General features: G+C 34.2%; 1 protein-coding gene across 1 annotated transcript in view; it reads right to left on the minus strand.

Moving 5' to 3' along the window:
• The window catches only part of LOC145667905 (gamma-aminobutyric acid receptor subunit delta-like), a 125,128-nt gene that overhangs the window by 44,711 nt on the left and 62,288 nt on the right, over positions 1–18,129 (minus strand). The window contains exon 5 of the mRNA XM_081735332.1: positions 13,632–13,714. Coding sequence (XP_081591458.1) covers positions 13,632–13,714 — 83 coding nt within the window. The remainder of the gene's footprint in view (positions 1–13,631; positions 13,715–18,129) is intronic.

Below are 18,129 nucleotides of genomic sequence, written 5' to 3' on the forward strand. Positions count from 1 at the left end.
AGCCTGGGGCGGCATATTTGATTTCACCTGTGTTATTGTAGGACAAAAGATACTAGTGTACAGCTGTACAGACCCGGATTTACGCCTAGGGTAAGTAGGCTGGAGCGTGGGGTGGCATATTTGACTTTCCCTCTGTTGTTGTAGGATAAATTGAGGAGTTTGATGTAATAAAGGCGTTTTTTGCATCAAACGCATTTATGGCTTTTGCCATGCTTGTTAGCCTCCTGGTAACATTTCAATTCAATATCGGAATAAAATGCTGCATATTACATTGTTTTATGTTAAAAAAAAAAAACTTAAATTTTCAACATCGTTTTTCTCCAACTGCATGTTTCAGACTTCCGCCCTTATTGCATCAAACTCCTCAATTGTTTATTTACTCGTATTTCTTATGTTATGCGTTACACATGACTGGCTGCTAACTGATTGACAATCTACAAACCAATCATAGCCCGCCATGTCTACCTCAGATCGTAAACCACAACAATAAAACCACAAAACCAAACTACATAAAGGAAACTGGGAAAACTACTGGAATACTATTGATCAAATGATTAAAGAAAGTTCTAAAAGATTCTTCATAACCAATAGAAAAGGCAAATAGCATTATAACAGAAGCAATGCAAACTGCAGTGAAAAGACATTTCTACTACTCAGATAAACATAAAGAAAAGAACGACTACCAGCAGAAATTGTTAACAAAATGAAAGATAAGGAATTTTTTTGGCAGAATGTAAGAATTAAATACTTAAAAATTTAACTATCCCATATCAAGTAGATAACTAGGTTATACCTACAATGGAAGATAAAATTAAGTTCTTCTACATAATTACGACACAAAAATAAAAATATAACAAAACAACAGACATGGATAATCAAATATGCAGGGAAAACCTATATTATATATATATATATATATATATATATATATATATATATATATATATATATATATATATATATATATATAAACTTGACAAAGAAATTAATTGTACAGTGCAAGCATAAGAACAGAATATGTACCAAAATGTTGAAAAATTGCATACACTATATTGATTCCAAAACCAGAAAAATCTAAAATGCAATCCAAAACCTATTCACCTATCACACTTACATCTGTGTTATCCACATTAATTGAAAAAAAATATGGTGGAGAGACTTCATAAACATTTTATGGAAAGAAAATGACTAAATAGATTTAGACCAAGATACAACACGGTAGATTACAATGTACGAAAATGTACCCAAAGTCATTCAACAAAGGAAAGAAAAACTAGGAACAATATTTTTCGACTTATCCAATGCCTTAGACACAATATGCCATAATGGGCTATTATACAAATTCATCATTTTGAATCTACCAACTACCATAATTAAATGAAGTTCCTTCTTTCTACCTGACAGACAAATAAAAACAATTCTCAAAATATCTAACATAATAGAGGAATTCCCTTGGTATCTACAATAAAGCCACATCTATACATAATAAATGTCAAGATATATAGATCCATCAAGTCCAACCAAATAAAATTAGAGTCTACATGCAGATGATATGGCATGTTGGACCACTTCAATTTACAGTAACAAGCTAAGAATTGTTTTCCATGCGAAAGAGTACAATCTCGAAATTAACCCTACAAAGTCTAACCCTGAAGGAACATTAAGAGATATACTAAAAACAATCAAGGTAAACCAAAATTAGTTTCTTTCTAAAAGAACCGCTACATATTTAGGAATGATATTGGATGACTTAATCTAAAAATACAGGGACGCCGACTTCGAAAATCTTTGTAATAGTTTTCAGCACCCACACACACAAAAGAAGAGCAGAAAAATAAAAAAAGAGGAAATAAGAAGAAAAAAGATGAAAATGAGAAAATTCTAATATGTTGCCACATTTTTGAATGATAATAATGCGCGATACTTTCATAGAACAGTGACAGAGTGTGTGTGAGAGATATAAGGTTTTGGCAGATGTAAAGTTCTAGAATTGTGACGCTGAGGATTTATTAAGTGACAAATTGAATGAACACTTCTCCGTGCTATTTTCAGCTAAAATTTTCCACACTTCTTATATCACAAATGGTCAGCGTTCAGAATGGCGTGACGAGAACTTAGATCGGTAGACCCTTAGAAGCGTAGAACCTCCCTGGTTATGCCACCAACCTCTCATCCAAGAATATATATTTTCTATGAAAAGAAACAATAAAAAGAGAAAAGAAAAACAAACAAAAATCATTTTCATTCAAAAACATCAGGTAAATGCATTTTCAGGAGAGTCAATTTTCAAAATTTTACGAGAAAACACTTTCGATGCCCCGCTAAGACTGACTAGTGAGTGGTATTTCATACCCTGAAATTCTCCGATTGTCAACTGCGAAACCATACTTATTGATTTTCAGAACCCGGTGCCCTTGTACAAATATATAAAGTAAGTCACAAAGAAAATGTATCGCGTAATATAAATGCTGAAACCAGAGGCGCATCCACGCGGGTAGTCCACTGGATCCTTATCCCAGTCCCGAAACTTCGTAACTCAACAGACATTTCTGCATTTTCTTAAGGAAACTAAGGTCGCTCTAGTACAGAAATGGTTGATGTACCTAAAAGATTTGATCTTAGGATCTTACACTACGTCTGAACTCTTTCTTCTCTTATAAAAAGACAATTTAATTTATTTTTTTCTCAGAATATAGGTGATAGTAAATAAAATACTGATCGTTTTATCGGGTGTAGTCAGTGGCGGATCTAGCCCTGGGCCGGTGGACCTAGCCTCCCCCCAGTTTTTTGAGTGACAAAAATAATTTTAGCTGTTTCTTATATATTTTTGAAAGTTTATACTAAACTCATGATATACCTATCATAGTCTGGGTTCAGGTTCCACCCCAACCCCCCAGTTTGTACCTTCTAGATCCATCACTGGGTGTAGGTCAATATTAGTGTAGTTCAATACCAGTACAATGCTACATAGACATAGCGACTGCTATTAATGGACCCCCCAAATTTTGGACAACCCCAATACAATTTCTGGGTGCGCGCCTGTTGAAACTAACCAATCCACTCATCACAGAAGGGATTTAAAAAACAAACTATGTAAAATAGTTGCAAAGAGCTACCTAAACCTATGGATCTCCTTTACTCTCACTAGGAAACATAAAGGGACTACAAAAGATTGAAATATTATAGTTAGGATCAAATAATGAACATCTAAAAGCTATACATGCAAAAGTTATACCAACGCAACAATTTGAACATCCTAGAGGCATACTTAGGAAAATTAATTGCCAAATTTACTTTGAGAATGATTGATCCACAATATTATGAAGATCATTTAAACCTAGATAACACATTTAAAAAAAAAAAAAACTAGCTAACTAGCATTTTTAGAGGTAATTTTAACATTTGGACATGCTGACTCTGTATGGATATAAGAACAAAGGAAAACCTATAAAAACACACAAAAGGTAGAATTTTGAATGATATATGATGAAAAACAGAAGATATTAACCTTGTTTCCCTGATTTCCTCATTAATCCACAAATTAGCCAAATACAGGCCTTTTTCCTCATAGTCAATCATATTAATACCCCTCTGGACAAAGTAGCAGGAATGACAACGTTCCCTTTCCACCGTCTGGGTAGAACTGACATCTATCATATTTGTCTGTCTAGTTCCCCCCATATTGATCTTTCAGATGAGAACCATACTTGTTCTCGAAACGGTGGATGATATTCATATACCTGGTCGATATGCCGAGAACGGATATTTGCATAAAAATAATATTGTACTTGATGCTTCTTCAGTTACACAATCGCAAACAAAGTTCAAGTAGCTTGTTCATTCTTTGTCATTTATATTTCTGTTGAAAAGCAAGGAAAACAATGAAACAAGATATAAATTAATTGGATAGCATATGTCATAAAAGATAATAAATACTATACGCGTAAAATAAAGATGGGAAAGCTTTAGGCAATTCAGTTTCAGCTGAGAATTCTTTGTCATGAATAATATAACTTTGTCATGGCATAATGTGACCTCTGAAAATGACATGTCCTATTAGCATTCTGCTTCTTTATTTTTAGTTTAACGTCTCAAGATTGTACAACCGAGGCTAAAGGAGACGGTGATGTTGAGATGGATGATAATTGTTTGGCTTAGTAATGGATTAGCTTGATTTATTGGTAGATCAGTCGGCTCTGGTTACATGGAGACCTTGGTTTGATCTCAGCCAGAGCGGTAATATATTTTGTAAAATTTAATTGTATTGTTTCTGCTATACTATTATGATATCATTTTACGTGGAAATAATTCAGACTGGTCAGGGTGGCCAGGGTATCGTTACCATATGACAGACTTTTAAAAAGGAGATATTATTAAAGTTTACAAAAAGATCGTATAACTTGACAAATCTCTTAATGGCACAGCGAGAAAATATACGAAGGCTGTCTTTTTCTTAACCTCCGTTAAGCCACCAGAGGAGAGGATGGGGAAACGTGGATAAGCCAAATCTGTTCACTGGAGATCGCACAACCTCTATACTAAAAGACAGAGTCTGCCATTCAATCAATTTGAGGTAACTAATATCTAAGCATATTGAGTAAAATCGAAGAGCCCGCCAAGCGTGAACTATGTGATGTAATCCGATGTCTCCAGGCAGAAGGGCATAAGACAATCGCATTCGTCGTGGAATGGTTATGTCCAAAACTTTATAAGTTATTGCTGTGTGTACAAGTGCTACAGAGAGTTTAAACAAAGACTTACTGACTTACACGACGAAAGTAGCCAAGGGTGGAAATCTGATGCGGGCTACGACATTCATGAACACGTAGTTCGTGAAAGGGGTTGAATAGGGTTTCCGAATTGTATAATCTGAGGATTTCAGAGAGCTCAGCAGCCGCCTGGAGAAATCGAAATACGTAATGTAGTTCATATTTGGCGAGCGTTCCGATTCAATTCGGTATGTTTAGATGCTCACTGCTCCACGATTCTCGAACAGTAGAGTCTGTCTTTTAGTATAGAGGTTGTTCGATCTCCAGTGAACAGATTTGGCTTATCCACGTTTCCCCATCCTCTCCTCTGGTGGCTTAACGGAGGTTAAGAAAAAGACAGCCTTCGTATATTTTCTCGTTATGCCATTAAGAGATTTGTCGAGTTATACGATCTTTTTGTAAACTTTAATAATATCTCCCTTTTAAAGGTCTGTCATATGGTAACGATACGTGGCCACCCTGAACACTCTCAATTGCTTCTACGTAAAATGATTTCAAAGTATACCAGAAACAATGGCTTATCCACGTTTCGCCATCCCACCTAATTCTCTTCTGGCGGTTTAACACAGGTTAAAAAAAAAGATGGCCTTCGTATATTTTCCGCTATGTTCTTAAGAGATTTGCTGACTAATACAATATTGTTGTAAAATCTAAAAATATCTCCCTTTTAAAAATCTGTCACATGGTAATGCTATGTAGGCACTCTGGACAATCTCAAAAGCTTCCATGTAAAATTGTTTTACCAGTATAGGGTAGTTTTGGGTAATATGAGCAGTTCGATAATATGGGCAAAACTAAAGTTCTGAGAGTATTACTCATACCAGAATTAATCTAAAACTGAATTTGTTAGTTCACATTGTGTACACCAGTTAAAAGCTGGGTATAAATGTGCACGACGGTTGTGTTGTCATTTTGTGTTATTTCAAAAAACAAAAGTGAGCTTGTCGTTATTTGATTTGCGCATTTTATTGTTTGCAAATTTCAATATCATGGATAGAAGGAATTCATGCACTATAATCTTTTGAATACAAAATTCAGCTCATTTATGGTAATCTACAGACATTGCATTATCACTACACAGCAAAGCATGGAGCTGCCCGATTATATTCTGACTACAGTGTTGCAAATTACTGAACATTATCATTACGTATAATACGGGCATATTCATTTTGTACAAAATGGGCAATTATAGTAAACATACACTGAACAATCATCAGATAAACAATGAAACATTTTCATATTTTACATACCTTTTTCATCTTGAAAGAAAATATTTTAAAAAATATTGTAAGCGCATATGCACCTACAAAGTACACCTCTGTCTGACTTAAATAGCTATAACCAACTGACAAACCTCTCTTAATACCTCTGAAAGAATACGTGCCAAGTATTTAAATCCGTGATCACAATAGTCGATCTTTAACTAAACTTGGGTTTTGCCACATTTTATCACAAGTGTGATGAAAATTGCAAATATGACAAAGGGAGTCAACGGGTTCCGCGCTCGGCCTTTCTAATCCTAATGCAATAGCAAATAATGCTTACGTTGAAAATAAATTGAAACATATGAGCAAAAACCAGATTTTACTTTTTATCATACCATATACATTGAAATTTATCACATTTGGTATCGCTATCTAGCATTGTAATTTTCAAGTAACTAAGAATATTACAATGCACATTGCGTATTTTCTTTTTAATGCGTTCATGTGTTTTGTAGTGTTGTTGTACGGCTTAAATTTGTATTAGTTACCATTTCATTCATTATTATATTGGTTGATTTTTTGAGTTTAACGTCCCTTTAAAGCAGCGAGCCTTGAAGTTAGTTTCTCATGGATAATTTAAATACCAATGAGAGGCAGCTGCTCATTTTATCCACAATGCACATTACACATACACAGTGGCGTATTTACGATTTTGTTTCGGGAGGGGCTTTGCTAATTTTCGGGGGGGAGCTTTGCCTGAAAATGTGAAAATTCTGCAAGATATATCATATACTTTACTATAGTAAGTAAGATTTCGGGGGGGGCTTAAGCCCAGAAGCCCCCCTAAATACGCCACTGCACATACATTTTGTTAAATATGGGCAGTTGCAGTAAGGTTAGTATGTTTAAATTTCTCGACAACCATTCAAATATTTTTGAAAGCAAATTCTATGAGAGTAAAAAGATATCGGTCTACATTGCTGTAATATTTGTTGTCAAATTATATTTTAATATCTATCAGAAATTTTAAAATTTTCTTTTACTGCCCATATTATCCAAAATTACCCAATCAGAAACAATACGAATTAAATTTTTACAAAATATGTTATCGCTCTTCACATGCTTTCATGCAGCTATGATTATATCGATGAGGTTTTAACAGAAAAAAAAACCAAGGGAAATTGCACTAAAATACAATAGATAAATTATATTAAGATTAGACGTCGATTTAATCAGTTAATTGAACAAATTAACGGTCAGTTTTGAAATTCGATTACCCAACCAAATTAGTTCAATCGACTAATCGAATTGATTAAAATACAATGTATAATGAGATGTGCTTTAAAAATGTAAAACAAAAAAAAAAAGTTACACTGAAATAAACAGAAAATGTGTTAAATTAAGAATAAAAATGAACACATTGTTTGCTGCCTAGATCAATTTTCCCTTCACTCAGCTTGTCTAATCATAACTCTATTTTACTTCTTCTTCTCTCTGTCTGTCTCTCTCTCTCTCCCTTATGTAGAAGTCTCTGCTTGCCTTTACAACAAAAGCTATTGTTCCCAACTTTCGTAAATAAGCTCCACAACAATTCACTTTTAGTTTACTAAACTGAATGTACGTATAAAGAATAAAAAAAATATATTGTTGCTATGGAAACACAACCTGTAGCGTATGCGAAATAGCTATCTTTTTCTAGTCAGCTTTTTTTCTTTCTTCAAACTTTATTCTTTTTTTTTTTAATATTGCCATGGTAGCAACTGTTAGTTGGTAATTAGTTATACGATATTCATTAAAAATTATGTTTTTCTTTGTAATATATTTAATTACTAAAACAAATTGTTATAATTATATATCAAAAAATAAATATTTAAAATGTCATTTTCTGTAGCTTACTATACAGATAGTCATCAAAATAATGGCAACCCACAATGTATTCTAATACGTAATCTTCGTGAGTTGTTAACCTCGTTAAATACTTTTGCTTTCCAGTCCATTGAGTTATATGAGCAATCACTTCTCTGCAAGGGCGCCGATCCTGGTTTTGTTTTTACTGGCTTCCTCTTTAAACGTTCCGTACTTCGTGAAAACTAAATTTTGTTACATATAATTTTAATAGTTAACTAGCATATATTACCCGCTTCGCTGGGTTGAAATGAAAATTTAAATGCACAACTCCATATCTCATGTGTTTAATACCCGTGAAATATGCTTGCAGTAAATGTTAACATTATATCGCCTGTCATTTATGTTAACCCGCCGAGTGACACGGTCATGCGGGTTGCATATAAATACGTTTATTTTTACCTATGATGAACTAACAAAGGATTTGTACGTTATGGACACTTGAATGGTCAATTATCTCAAGACACTGGTAATTAAAAATTAAAGTGATATGATAAAAACAATCTAGGGTCCAAATCCTAATAACCCCCCAAAAATGAAAGAAATTGGTTCAGCCGTATTAGCGTGATGAGGGAACAAAGGATTTGTACGTTCTCTTTTATATATATATAGATTATCTTATTTAACTCAAGTAATATTAAATTTATGTACGTATAATGAGAATGTGATTGAAAATATCAAGAGATACTTCATTGGACAACTCGTTTAATTAACCCTCGGATACCCATAATATATTTTTAACTCCGGATTCCCAACAGGGGTACAAGTGTACCCCAATACAAATTTTAGTAATTAGAAACATCCTTATTTGTGCCATCGATAATATTAGTGTGTTAGTTCATGTTGGGTTGTGCTTTGTTAGATTATGTTGGTTTTGTTAATGTAGGTTACTTTAGGGTGAGTTTAGGTAGGTTAGGTTAGCGAAATTGAAATTTGTTTATATGCTATAGAACTGCATTAATTTCGTAATGTTTTTTGTGTCAGAAAAGGTTGCAATATTGCAATATGAATGCAATATTGCAACGATATGTCGCAATACGCTCTAACATTACCTGTTCTTTATTTTGCTTTATACAATAATAAAATACTTAAAACAAATATGGTAACACAGATACCCAAGCGGGGTAGAAATGTACCGCAGTGTAGTTTTAACCACATACGTAAACATAGCACCTTACAACATAATTGTTATTGAGAAAATTAGTTTTCTTACAGTCCGGCCTACAATGTAACATGCTAGACAACCTCGGGTGTGTGTGACATAAAATATACAGTGAAATATATGCATGGGGTACATTTGCATCCCCCTTGGGTATCCGAAGGTTAAGTATCAAATCATTCCAAGGAAAGTGAAAAATAATTTTCCATTTAAATCAAGGTGCTAAAAGCTAATTACGGCGTAGAAACTCAAACACTTAGCTTGAATATTTAGTGCACTACAATTTTTGAACGATAGTGAGTAGTGTGCGAGGTGGTGTAGTACGGTCTGTACGGACTCGTATGCGGAATATGTCAGTTATTGGTTGGTGCAAAACAGTAAACTTTCCCGATTTTCAGAGGGCAAATTGTTAGTGTCCATTTAATTAATATAATTATATACAAGATTTCTAATGCTTTATATGTTTCGAGAACAACACTGTCCAAAGTGATGACGTCATGTAGAACTAGGGTTAGCACTCGTCATGATTTTGTTGGGACAGTCATTCCTAGTTTCGGAGAAAATTCTCCGTGTCCCGATGTGGCTCTGTCGGTACTTTAAAACATATTGACTTTCATTATTATTGCATTAAAAAGTTGTCATGCGTTCATCGTTTTTTTTTATTCTGCCGTATTTAGATGCATAACATATAGGTCTATACATAAGCTACACACTATTTAAATTGAACATTTTTTATTATATACAATTAGATATATTACCTATATGATTTAAACAAACCCTCCATCATTAGCTGCTTGAAGCAGAGATGTATTTGGGGAGAGAAAAGTGGGGAAATTGCCTCCTGAGTTTGAGTAACATATTTTTAATGTATTGTTTACTAATATACAAATAAAAAACACGAAGCTTTTATGTCGGTGGAGAATCACCGCCCCCCCCCTCTCGCCCCAATAAAAACTGAAATATCGCTAGCTCGAAAACGTCCCTACATTTTGCTTTCGAAAAGTGGCAACCTTAAATAGAATTCGTGGCAAAAAAAAAAAGTCAGAGAAAAGGATTAGTAGACAGAAGTGAGGCTGACGTAAGAAAGAGAGAGAGGGAGATCATCAAATATTGAAGATAATTGTTACAAAAATCCATGGATCTAAGGCTAATCCGTGTACTAAATCAATCAGCATCTGGAACGACCTGTTCCTACAAGCCCAGTCCGAAAAGGAGTGCATAACCTCTGTATATCCACGGTCGGGTTGGGATTTTGAAACTTCTTATCTCAGCCGCTAAGAAATAGTCCCGAGAACATAAAGCATGGACTGCGGATGATTAGAAGAGAGTAATGTGGTCCAATTTGTCATCCCCCTCCTTGTATCCAACTACAGTTCGGGATTACGAGTGGATACTACACCCAAAGCATCGTATACTGCAGACTGCCAATTACTAACGTTAAGCAATACGGCAACTGTGTGTAAGTTTGGACAGCAATTCCATGGCATTCCGTTGATCCTATTTTACTGTCATGGCAATGGACATTATAGGTGACCAGTTTCATTTTATGATATAGATGTTGTTCCTTAAGAATGAGATAGTCTTTCAAGATGACAATACGCCAATGTACACAAATATACCTGTTCATGCGTAGATTTAGAAACATTAGAATCACACTTAAACAACACCTCCGGTCCACTCGATCCTCCGACTTGAACTGAACACTATTGAACAATCTATAGTTTTAGATCACCCAGTTTGTCGCGGGTTTCTTCGCTTATCATTGCTGACGTAATCGATGGTTGGTCTGATGGTTAAATCGAGATTTAGTGTGCCGTTTAGTAACGAAGCTATATGAGATATGAACCTACAGTTTTAAATGGGATCCAAAACATATGAGCTCCCACCACGAATCGAACCCTGGTCTCCACGCCGAAGACATATGCGTTAACAGCTCTGCCTGCATTGCATAAAGAACGGTTCACCAGTGGTGTACTCAGAAGTCATAGTGAAGGAGAGGAGTTCAATCTTCCAAGTTCATATAATATCTTGCTCAAGGGGGTTAAAACTCCGAAACCCCCCTTGCATACGCCATTGCGGTCGACTATTTCTCCGTAAACGATACACGAGTTATATGCCTCTAGATTAAAATAATGACGTAATAATTTGTCAAGTTGAATTTTATTGAGGTGTTTCCAGTATTTTGGTAAGTAGCTCTATATACGCATTGGATAAAATTCGGTAGTTACTGATGCGAGTTGCGGAAGGATCGTGCGCCCTGATTTAAATAAACATATGGAAAAAGAAAACAAAATCAATAAACTAAAATAATGCAAGTATTCGACAACTTTGATGTTTTTTTTCTTTCATCTAATAATAACTTTTAGTAAATATAGATACTTCCGTTTTCTACAATAGGGAGAAACAAACAGCAACGATTTTCCAACTATTGCAATAGAAAGGATGTTGCCATATTTATTGCGTTAAAATGCATGAAAATACTTTCTTTCGAGGTTATTTCCTCAAACATTCTGGTAAAGGGAAGGATGCGCTGTCAAAGACATTTCCCAATTCAATTTCTCTCTCAAGAAAACTGTCTCGCGAATTTTCAATTTTCAAGAAGACTGGGAGAAGTGAAAGAGAAAAAATGTTCGATCAATCAAAAGACAATATTTCTTTTGCGTATGGTAAAGAAAGAAAGAAAGAAAGAAAGAAATACATCTAAAACAGTTACAAAGCAAATACTTCAGATTCATGCATCATAACGATTTCCCCCAATTTGATATATGAAGTTGCCTAGGTCTTTGAAGGTCAATCGAATTTCTTTTCATGTTTGATTTTTCAACTCTTCGACTCAACTTCTACACGTGAGAGAAGGAAACAGAGAAAGAGACGAACTAGTTGCCAACCAAAATGTTTCAAAATTTAGTTGCAATAATGTATTTATATGAAGCATAGACCAAAATGATCCTTTATCATTATCATCATAGGTATTCTGCTATTTATTGTCAAGCATTTGTTTTCAGTTTCAAACTGAAAAGCTGCCATCAGTGTTGCCAAAGATTTGACACAAAAGTAGCTAAATGGGAGATGAAATAACTCCAATTTTGCGCAAAAAGTCTGCTTTTACGCAGTGTACATGATGGCTTCATGAAAGCAAAACTGGAATCTAGAGGTCATATTCCGACACTGCAAACAGAAGTGACTCTAAAGTCCAAGGAGAAAACTAGAAGAAAATCTAGGCCTATCCCTTAGTAAAACCATGTTTCTCAACATAATTTGTGGTGGGTGAACCTCGCAGTCCAGTCATTTCCTCGTAGTGAGCTCTGGGTTATTTTCAAAACATAATAAGCTATGAAAAATACGCAAAGCGCTTGACAATAATAAGGAACCATTGGTAGTTATATAATTTATTTAGTCTTTCGTATCGGAAAACTTTCGAATAAAACTCAAAGTCAAAACCAATTGGAAAACATCAATAGAAAAAGGCATTTTTAGCTTAAAATTGACAAGTTTTGACCAAAAGCTTAAGTAAACAGCATAGGAAACCACCTCTGAGGCAAGAATTTAACAAAATAAACAACCGTAAGGCAGAAAAAAAATACAAAAATGGCATTTTGTGAAGTTGAAGTGCGTGTTGCATACCCAAATCACTGTCAAAACTTTAAAGTCGATGTGCGCCTTGCCCTATAGGGGGATAACACTCTAGTCAATTGAGAACTGAATAACTGATAATGTCAAGCAACTTATGGCTTATTAGCTACTACTATTATAGTCAACTGAGAAGTACATAACTGCTAGTGTCAAGCTACTTATGACTTACCAGCTACTACTATTCTAGTCAACTGGGAAAAATAACCACTAGGCCTACTGTTAAACGACTTATGGCTTATCAGCAACTGTTACTCTAGTCAATTGAAACTGAATAACTTCTAGCGTCAAGTGACTTACGGCCCACACTGTAGAATTATGCTTTATAAAGTCATAACCAAATCATCCGCTCATGAAATATCGGTGCCAAATTTAATGCAAATTGTACAAATTCTTTAGGAAATAATCCAATTTTAGTTTTCATTTTGAATAGTGAGTGATGGATAACAAGAGAATTGAAGTTGCAATCTTAATTCCTAAATTGGTAAAGTCAAAGTTGTGGATAGAAGGGAGGGGGAGGGGAATGGTTGAAATTAGCATGAGGAAATGATTCTAATTTAGATAATTAGAAAAAGGGTTCGATGAATCATTACCTGATTAACCCAATTCACTGTGATAACCAATGTCAAGCAGCCATAGGTCCTCGGGGAGACATCTGATTAAAACTGCATTGATTGACGAGCTTCTATTGCTGTTCACCCCCCCCCTCTCTCTCTGTCTCTCTCTCTCTCAGTTTACCAACTAAAAGTTTCATTTTTGATCCATAAATACTGATAATGATTGTTATAGGCTTTTATGTTCCTCAAACAAAATGACACCTACACAAGTTCCCACGTAAAAAACACAATATTTAGAATATTAAAATACACATTCTTTTATCTTAAAAACTATTATTATTAGTAATCAGAAGGATGATGTATTTATTAATATATGAGGAAATGCTAAAACACCTATATTACTTACAGCTTGTTAAATCTAATGGGCATCTTTGTATATCCAGTGGATAAAGAATAAATTCCATAGAACATTCAATAGTTACTGTCGCCCTGAAATAATATAATACAAATATAAATATTCTGGAAGTATTCCTGAGTAATACTTTTTTACAGTTTAAACTATTTTGTTTCAAAATAACATGATAGATTCTATAATAGTCCTGTTCAAAATAAGTGGCTTTATATTCTTTTATTCCCCAGAAGAATTAAATCAAACAATTTATGGCCTTCTTCGGCAGTTTACCAGGATTGGTAATACGAAGAAGGAATTTCAATAAAGGGGATCGGCATAAAGTCCATATTAATGCTTTTTTTTTTTTAGCTCATCTTTAGGAAAACTACAGGGTGTTACAAAAATGCGTCACAAAATTTTAGGAACAGATTTCTCACATCAAAATAAAATAAAAAGTTCATATGGACCTGTGCTCAAAAGTGGGTAGTTTCGGAGTTATAGGTTGTCGAAAACGTGAACTTTAAAAGTTCATAGCTCCACTACTATAAGACCTATTGTAGTCGGGTCAAGACATCATTGAGAAACTGGTATGTGAACTATCCAAGTATACATTTAATTAAATAAAATCTCTCATTCTGCGAAACAGGAACATACGCATTGGACTGTTTTCTGTTCTTAGAAACATGGCAACGCTGAACGTGAAAAACAAGTTTGAACGTTTTTCTATCAAACCGGAATACACGGTATTTAAATAGCCACACTGGTCACCAGATCACACAATGTTATTTTTGTTTCCTTTACAACTTAAAAAAAAAAAAAAATTGTCCAAACACGCTCCAGAATGGAAATCAGTTATTTAAAAAGAAAAAAGAGCTTGTCCAAGACTTATGCTTCTACTAACTGAAAATTTAGAAGCCATAAATTTGAATGCGCTGTCTCATTATAGTTGATGATCTTTGTTTTTCTCTTCGTGATCTATTGTGTACAATCAGATTGACTGTAGTTTTCTCAAGCAATTATTGTAGTATAGAGTTACAGAAATTCAAAATTTGCAGCGTTATCTACAACTACTAAAGTCTTGAAGTATCTTGTAGTGGAATATTGTTCGTCTACTTGGTCTACGGCCTGTCCCACATATACAGTAAAACTTGGCTTCAACGGACCCTTTATTAAATGCAAATTTGTCTTAAATGTATAATGGTCCCATAAAATTATGTTTCAAAAACGTGTCAAATTAACTTTATTAAACGGAAGCTGTGTTACGCGGACAACAGAAATCAAAATAAGCCTTTTGAAGAAAAAAATTAAATTCTGGAATGCAATATTTAGAAAATGTAAACGACATCCTATGAGAGGTAAGATACATATAATATATTACGTTGTGAGTGAAACAGACAGTAATGTGGAAATCTAAACAGTCATAAAGTATATAGATGCCTTAACCTGTTATGTACTAGTGTGACCATATGGTCACAGTATGTAGAGTTCTATATTCCAAACTGTAGTTGCCACTACTTAAATATTATTATTCTCCTATGTCTACCTAGCTTTCAAAGATATATGACTTAGCACCCTAATGCATTTCGAGCGGCTTCTAGTGTAGAGTCCCCTAGTGGCAGCAATTGGAAGTTTCAATTATTTTTCCTTCTCTAGAAATGTCAGCTCCTAAGAGATAAATCGTATTACTCTTACCTTTGCAATTTTACCCTGTCAATATTTTACTAGAAACATAAAAGCTTAACTCTGTTTTGTTTGTTTGATTTCTGCTTTTATATTAACATAATAAAGAGGATTTTCATTTAACGTGACCATATGGCTACACTAGGCCTTTACGAGTACATTTATTCATTATGGTAGGCATCATTACACTATGTTCCTCAAGTTTCACAGTTTCTCAAAGATTTGACAGTACACAAATTAACACTTTGGAAAACCAGCAGAACATCTGTTAAGTTTCATTGTCAATCTTCCAGTGTCAGCAAGATAATTACCCTTTAGAATTTGTTTCGATAATTTGTTTATGAACATAAATTTACTATTCATTTGAAAAATATTAGGTATGGTGCAACTAGTAGTTTAGTAGAAAATCGCACCCCACAGGATTATCCTGTAAGTAATGCCAGTAAATGAAAAAAGTAAGACCTTCGAGAAACGTTTCAGTATGTAAAATGACGATAAAGGCAGTGACGTATCTACAAGGTAAAATCCTGGGGGTACAGTCAGAACCCAGACTATGATAGGTATATGATGAGTTTACTATAAAAATTTTAAAAAATATATAAGTAATAACTTAAACTATTTTTGTCACACAAAAAATTGGGAGCCTAGGCTTCCTTGCCTCGGGCTAGATTCACCAAAGGCGAAGTTGCAGTAGTCAAATGGATGGACAATTCATCATAAGATTGCATCAAATGTTCATGAAGTATTCCGCACAGCTAATAATAACCACTAATCTCGTTTACAACAGAAACTGGTCAAGGTGAGAGAGCCAAAGACAGAGAGAGAATATTAAAAAAGGAGAACATAAATATGAGTGGAACCGAGGAAATGAACTCAATATTGGCTGCTATACAATTGGTATCTTTGGTAAAAAAATATTGGTGTCTAATATTTGCATAGTTTATACCACAGTAAACAATGCTTGGACACGTAAATTGTCCCGTACTTGAAACAATTCCACAACTCAACTTTTGAAAAGACATTGTTCAAACATATTTTATAAAATATTTGAATTTACGAAAGAGCTCCAGTCGTTTGGAAAATGATGTACGAGTATTGAGTGATGTTGGTTAAGTAAGAGACATCGCCCATGTTGTAGAGGTTGCGAAAGATGAAAATATAAGATGTGCGATCGAAACTTGCCCCAGGATTGGCTGCACACATTGCGAAAAAAAATGTAATGTTGGTTTGTGTGTTCCGCCAGAAGTACCACTTGAAAGATAGATCAAATTATAGACGTATATTTTATATTAGAAAAGAAAGAACACATCAGGATTCAAACATTCAATAAAATAATATACATACCTACACTTTATACTCGTAAAGGACTAGTGTGACCATATAGTCACACCCCGTTACGCTCATAATAAATGATTGACGTCACAAATTTGAGTTGTTCTGTTTCATTTCATTCCTAGGTGACGCAAAATTCACAAAAATTGCACTTCTGAGACAGAAAAAAATTCAGACCATAACAGGTCAATTGAGAATTATACGGAACTTCTGAAAGGAGGACAGGAGGTAGAGGAGAAAGAGGAATGTGGAATATGCAGAAATGTGAGGAATGTGGAAGAAGAGTATAGGCTAAAGACATCGAGATTCTGTCAAAAGTATAATGAGACCTGCAAGAATTTGCCTTACATCAAAATAACACTATGCTTAAGTATTTGTGGAAAAAGTAAAGTTATTGTATGAAGATTAGTCTTTTCCTGTTAATTGTAAATGTTTTCAAGGGGGTTCATCAAGGGGGCAAGGTAGGGCGCTCGCCCCCCTAGAAGAAATTGTACTTCAGAATATCGAAAACCCAATAGAATTTTTACATTAGTTACAGCAAAATTTGAAACTATATTTGAAACGTCGCTTATACTTGCCCCCCCCTTGGAAATACAACATGGGCGCCCTTGAATGTTTTGTGTATTAATTCATAGTATTAAATAAATACTGTAAATTTATTGAGGTAGGTGCAGTATTTTATCTCAGTATGTTCGTTATATGCATGCATATTTTTTTTAAAGCTTAAATATACTATCGTTAACCGGAAACTCTTCTTTAACGGAAATTTTTATTAGCCCCATTTGATTCCGCTAAAGACAAGTTTTACTGTATTTTCAAGTTAGACACTATTCTCAACTTCTTTTTGGCTATTGTTCATCACAGAGTTCCTGAACTACGAAGATCAAATTCTGAAACAATAACGAAAACAATAAAGGTAACATTATACAGTATTCGTTTTTTTTTTTTAAACTGGTATTTTGTTTCTTTATAAAATAGTAAAAAGTAAAGTAATCTGTCACTTTATACTTCCAAGGTACTCACTCACATTACACGTAATACAGACTCCCATGCTCGGAAACCAAGATTTGCAATACCTAATCTATGTCGCTTATGTACAATCAGCGACAAAAGTTCTTTCCATTTGGTGAATTTTTTGGGGGGGAGGGGGGAAATAACGGTGATACAGCTGGAAAGTACAGAAAATTACATTCTTTTTAATTTGCTGAAAACTGTACTCAAATTATCCTTCCATTCTGAAGTTATTTACAAAGAACTTTTCTCAATGACTGTACAAGCTTTACTACCTATTTCAACAAATTTTCATCTACCATAGATACCTCTGAAACAATTTTCAGATCCACAATTCTTTCAAAATAATATTGTGCAAAATTAAATTGAAAATATTGTCATGTAAATTTTTAAAATCCATTTTCTTTTTTGATTTTTTAAGGCTACTGTTATTATCTGTCCCAGTGCGCTGTAAAAATACCAGCGTATATATATCTGGAGTTCTACAAAT

Source organism: Thermobia domestica, chromosome 13 (genome assembly GCF_964235325.1).
Source record: "Thermobia domestica chromosome 13, izTheDome1.hap1.1, whole genome shotgun sequence".
Classification (NCBI taxonomy): Eukaryota; Metazoa; Arthropoda; class Insecta; order Zygentoma; family Lepismatidae; genus Thermobia; species Thermobia domestica.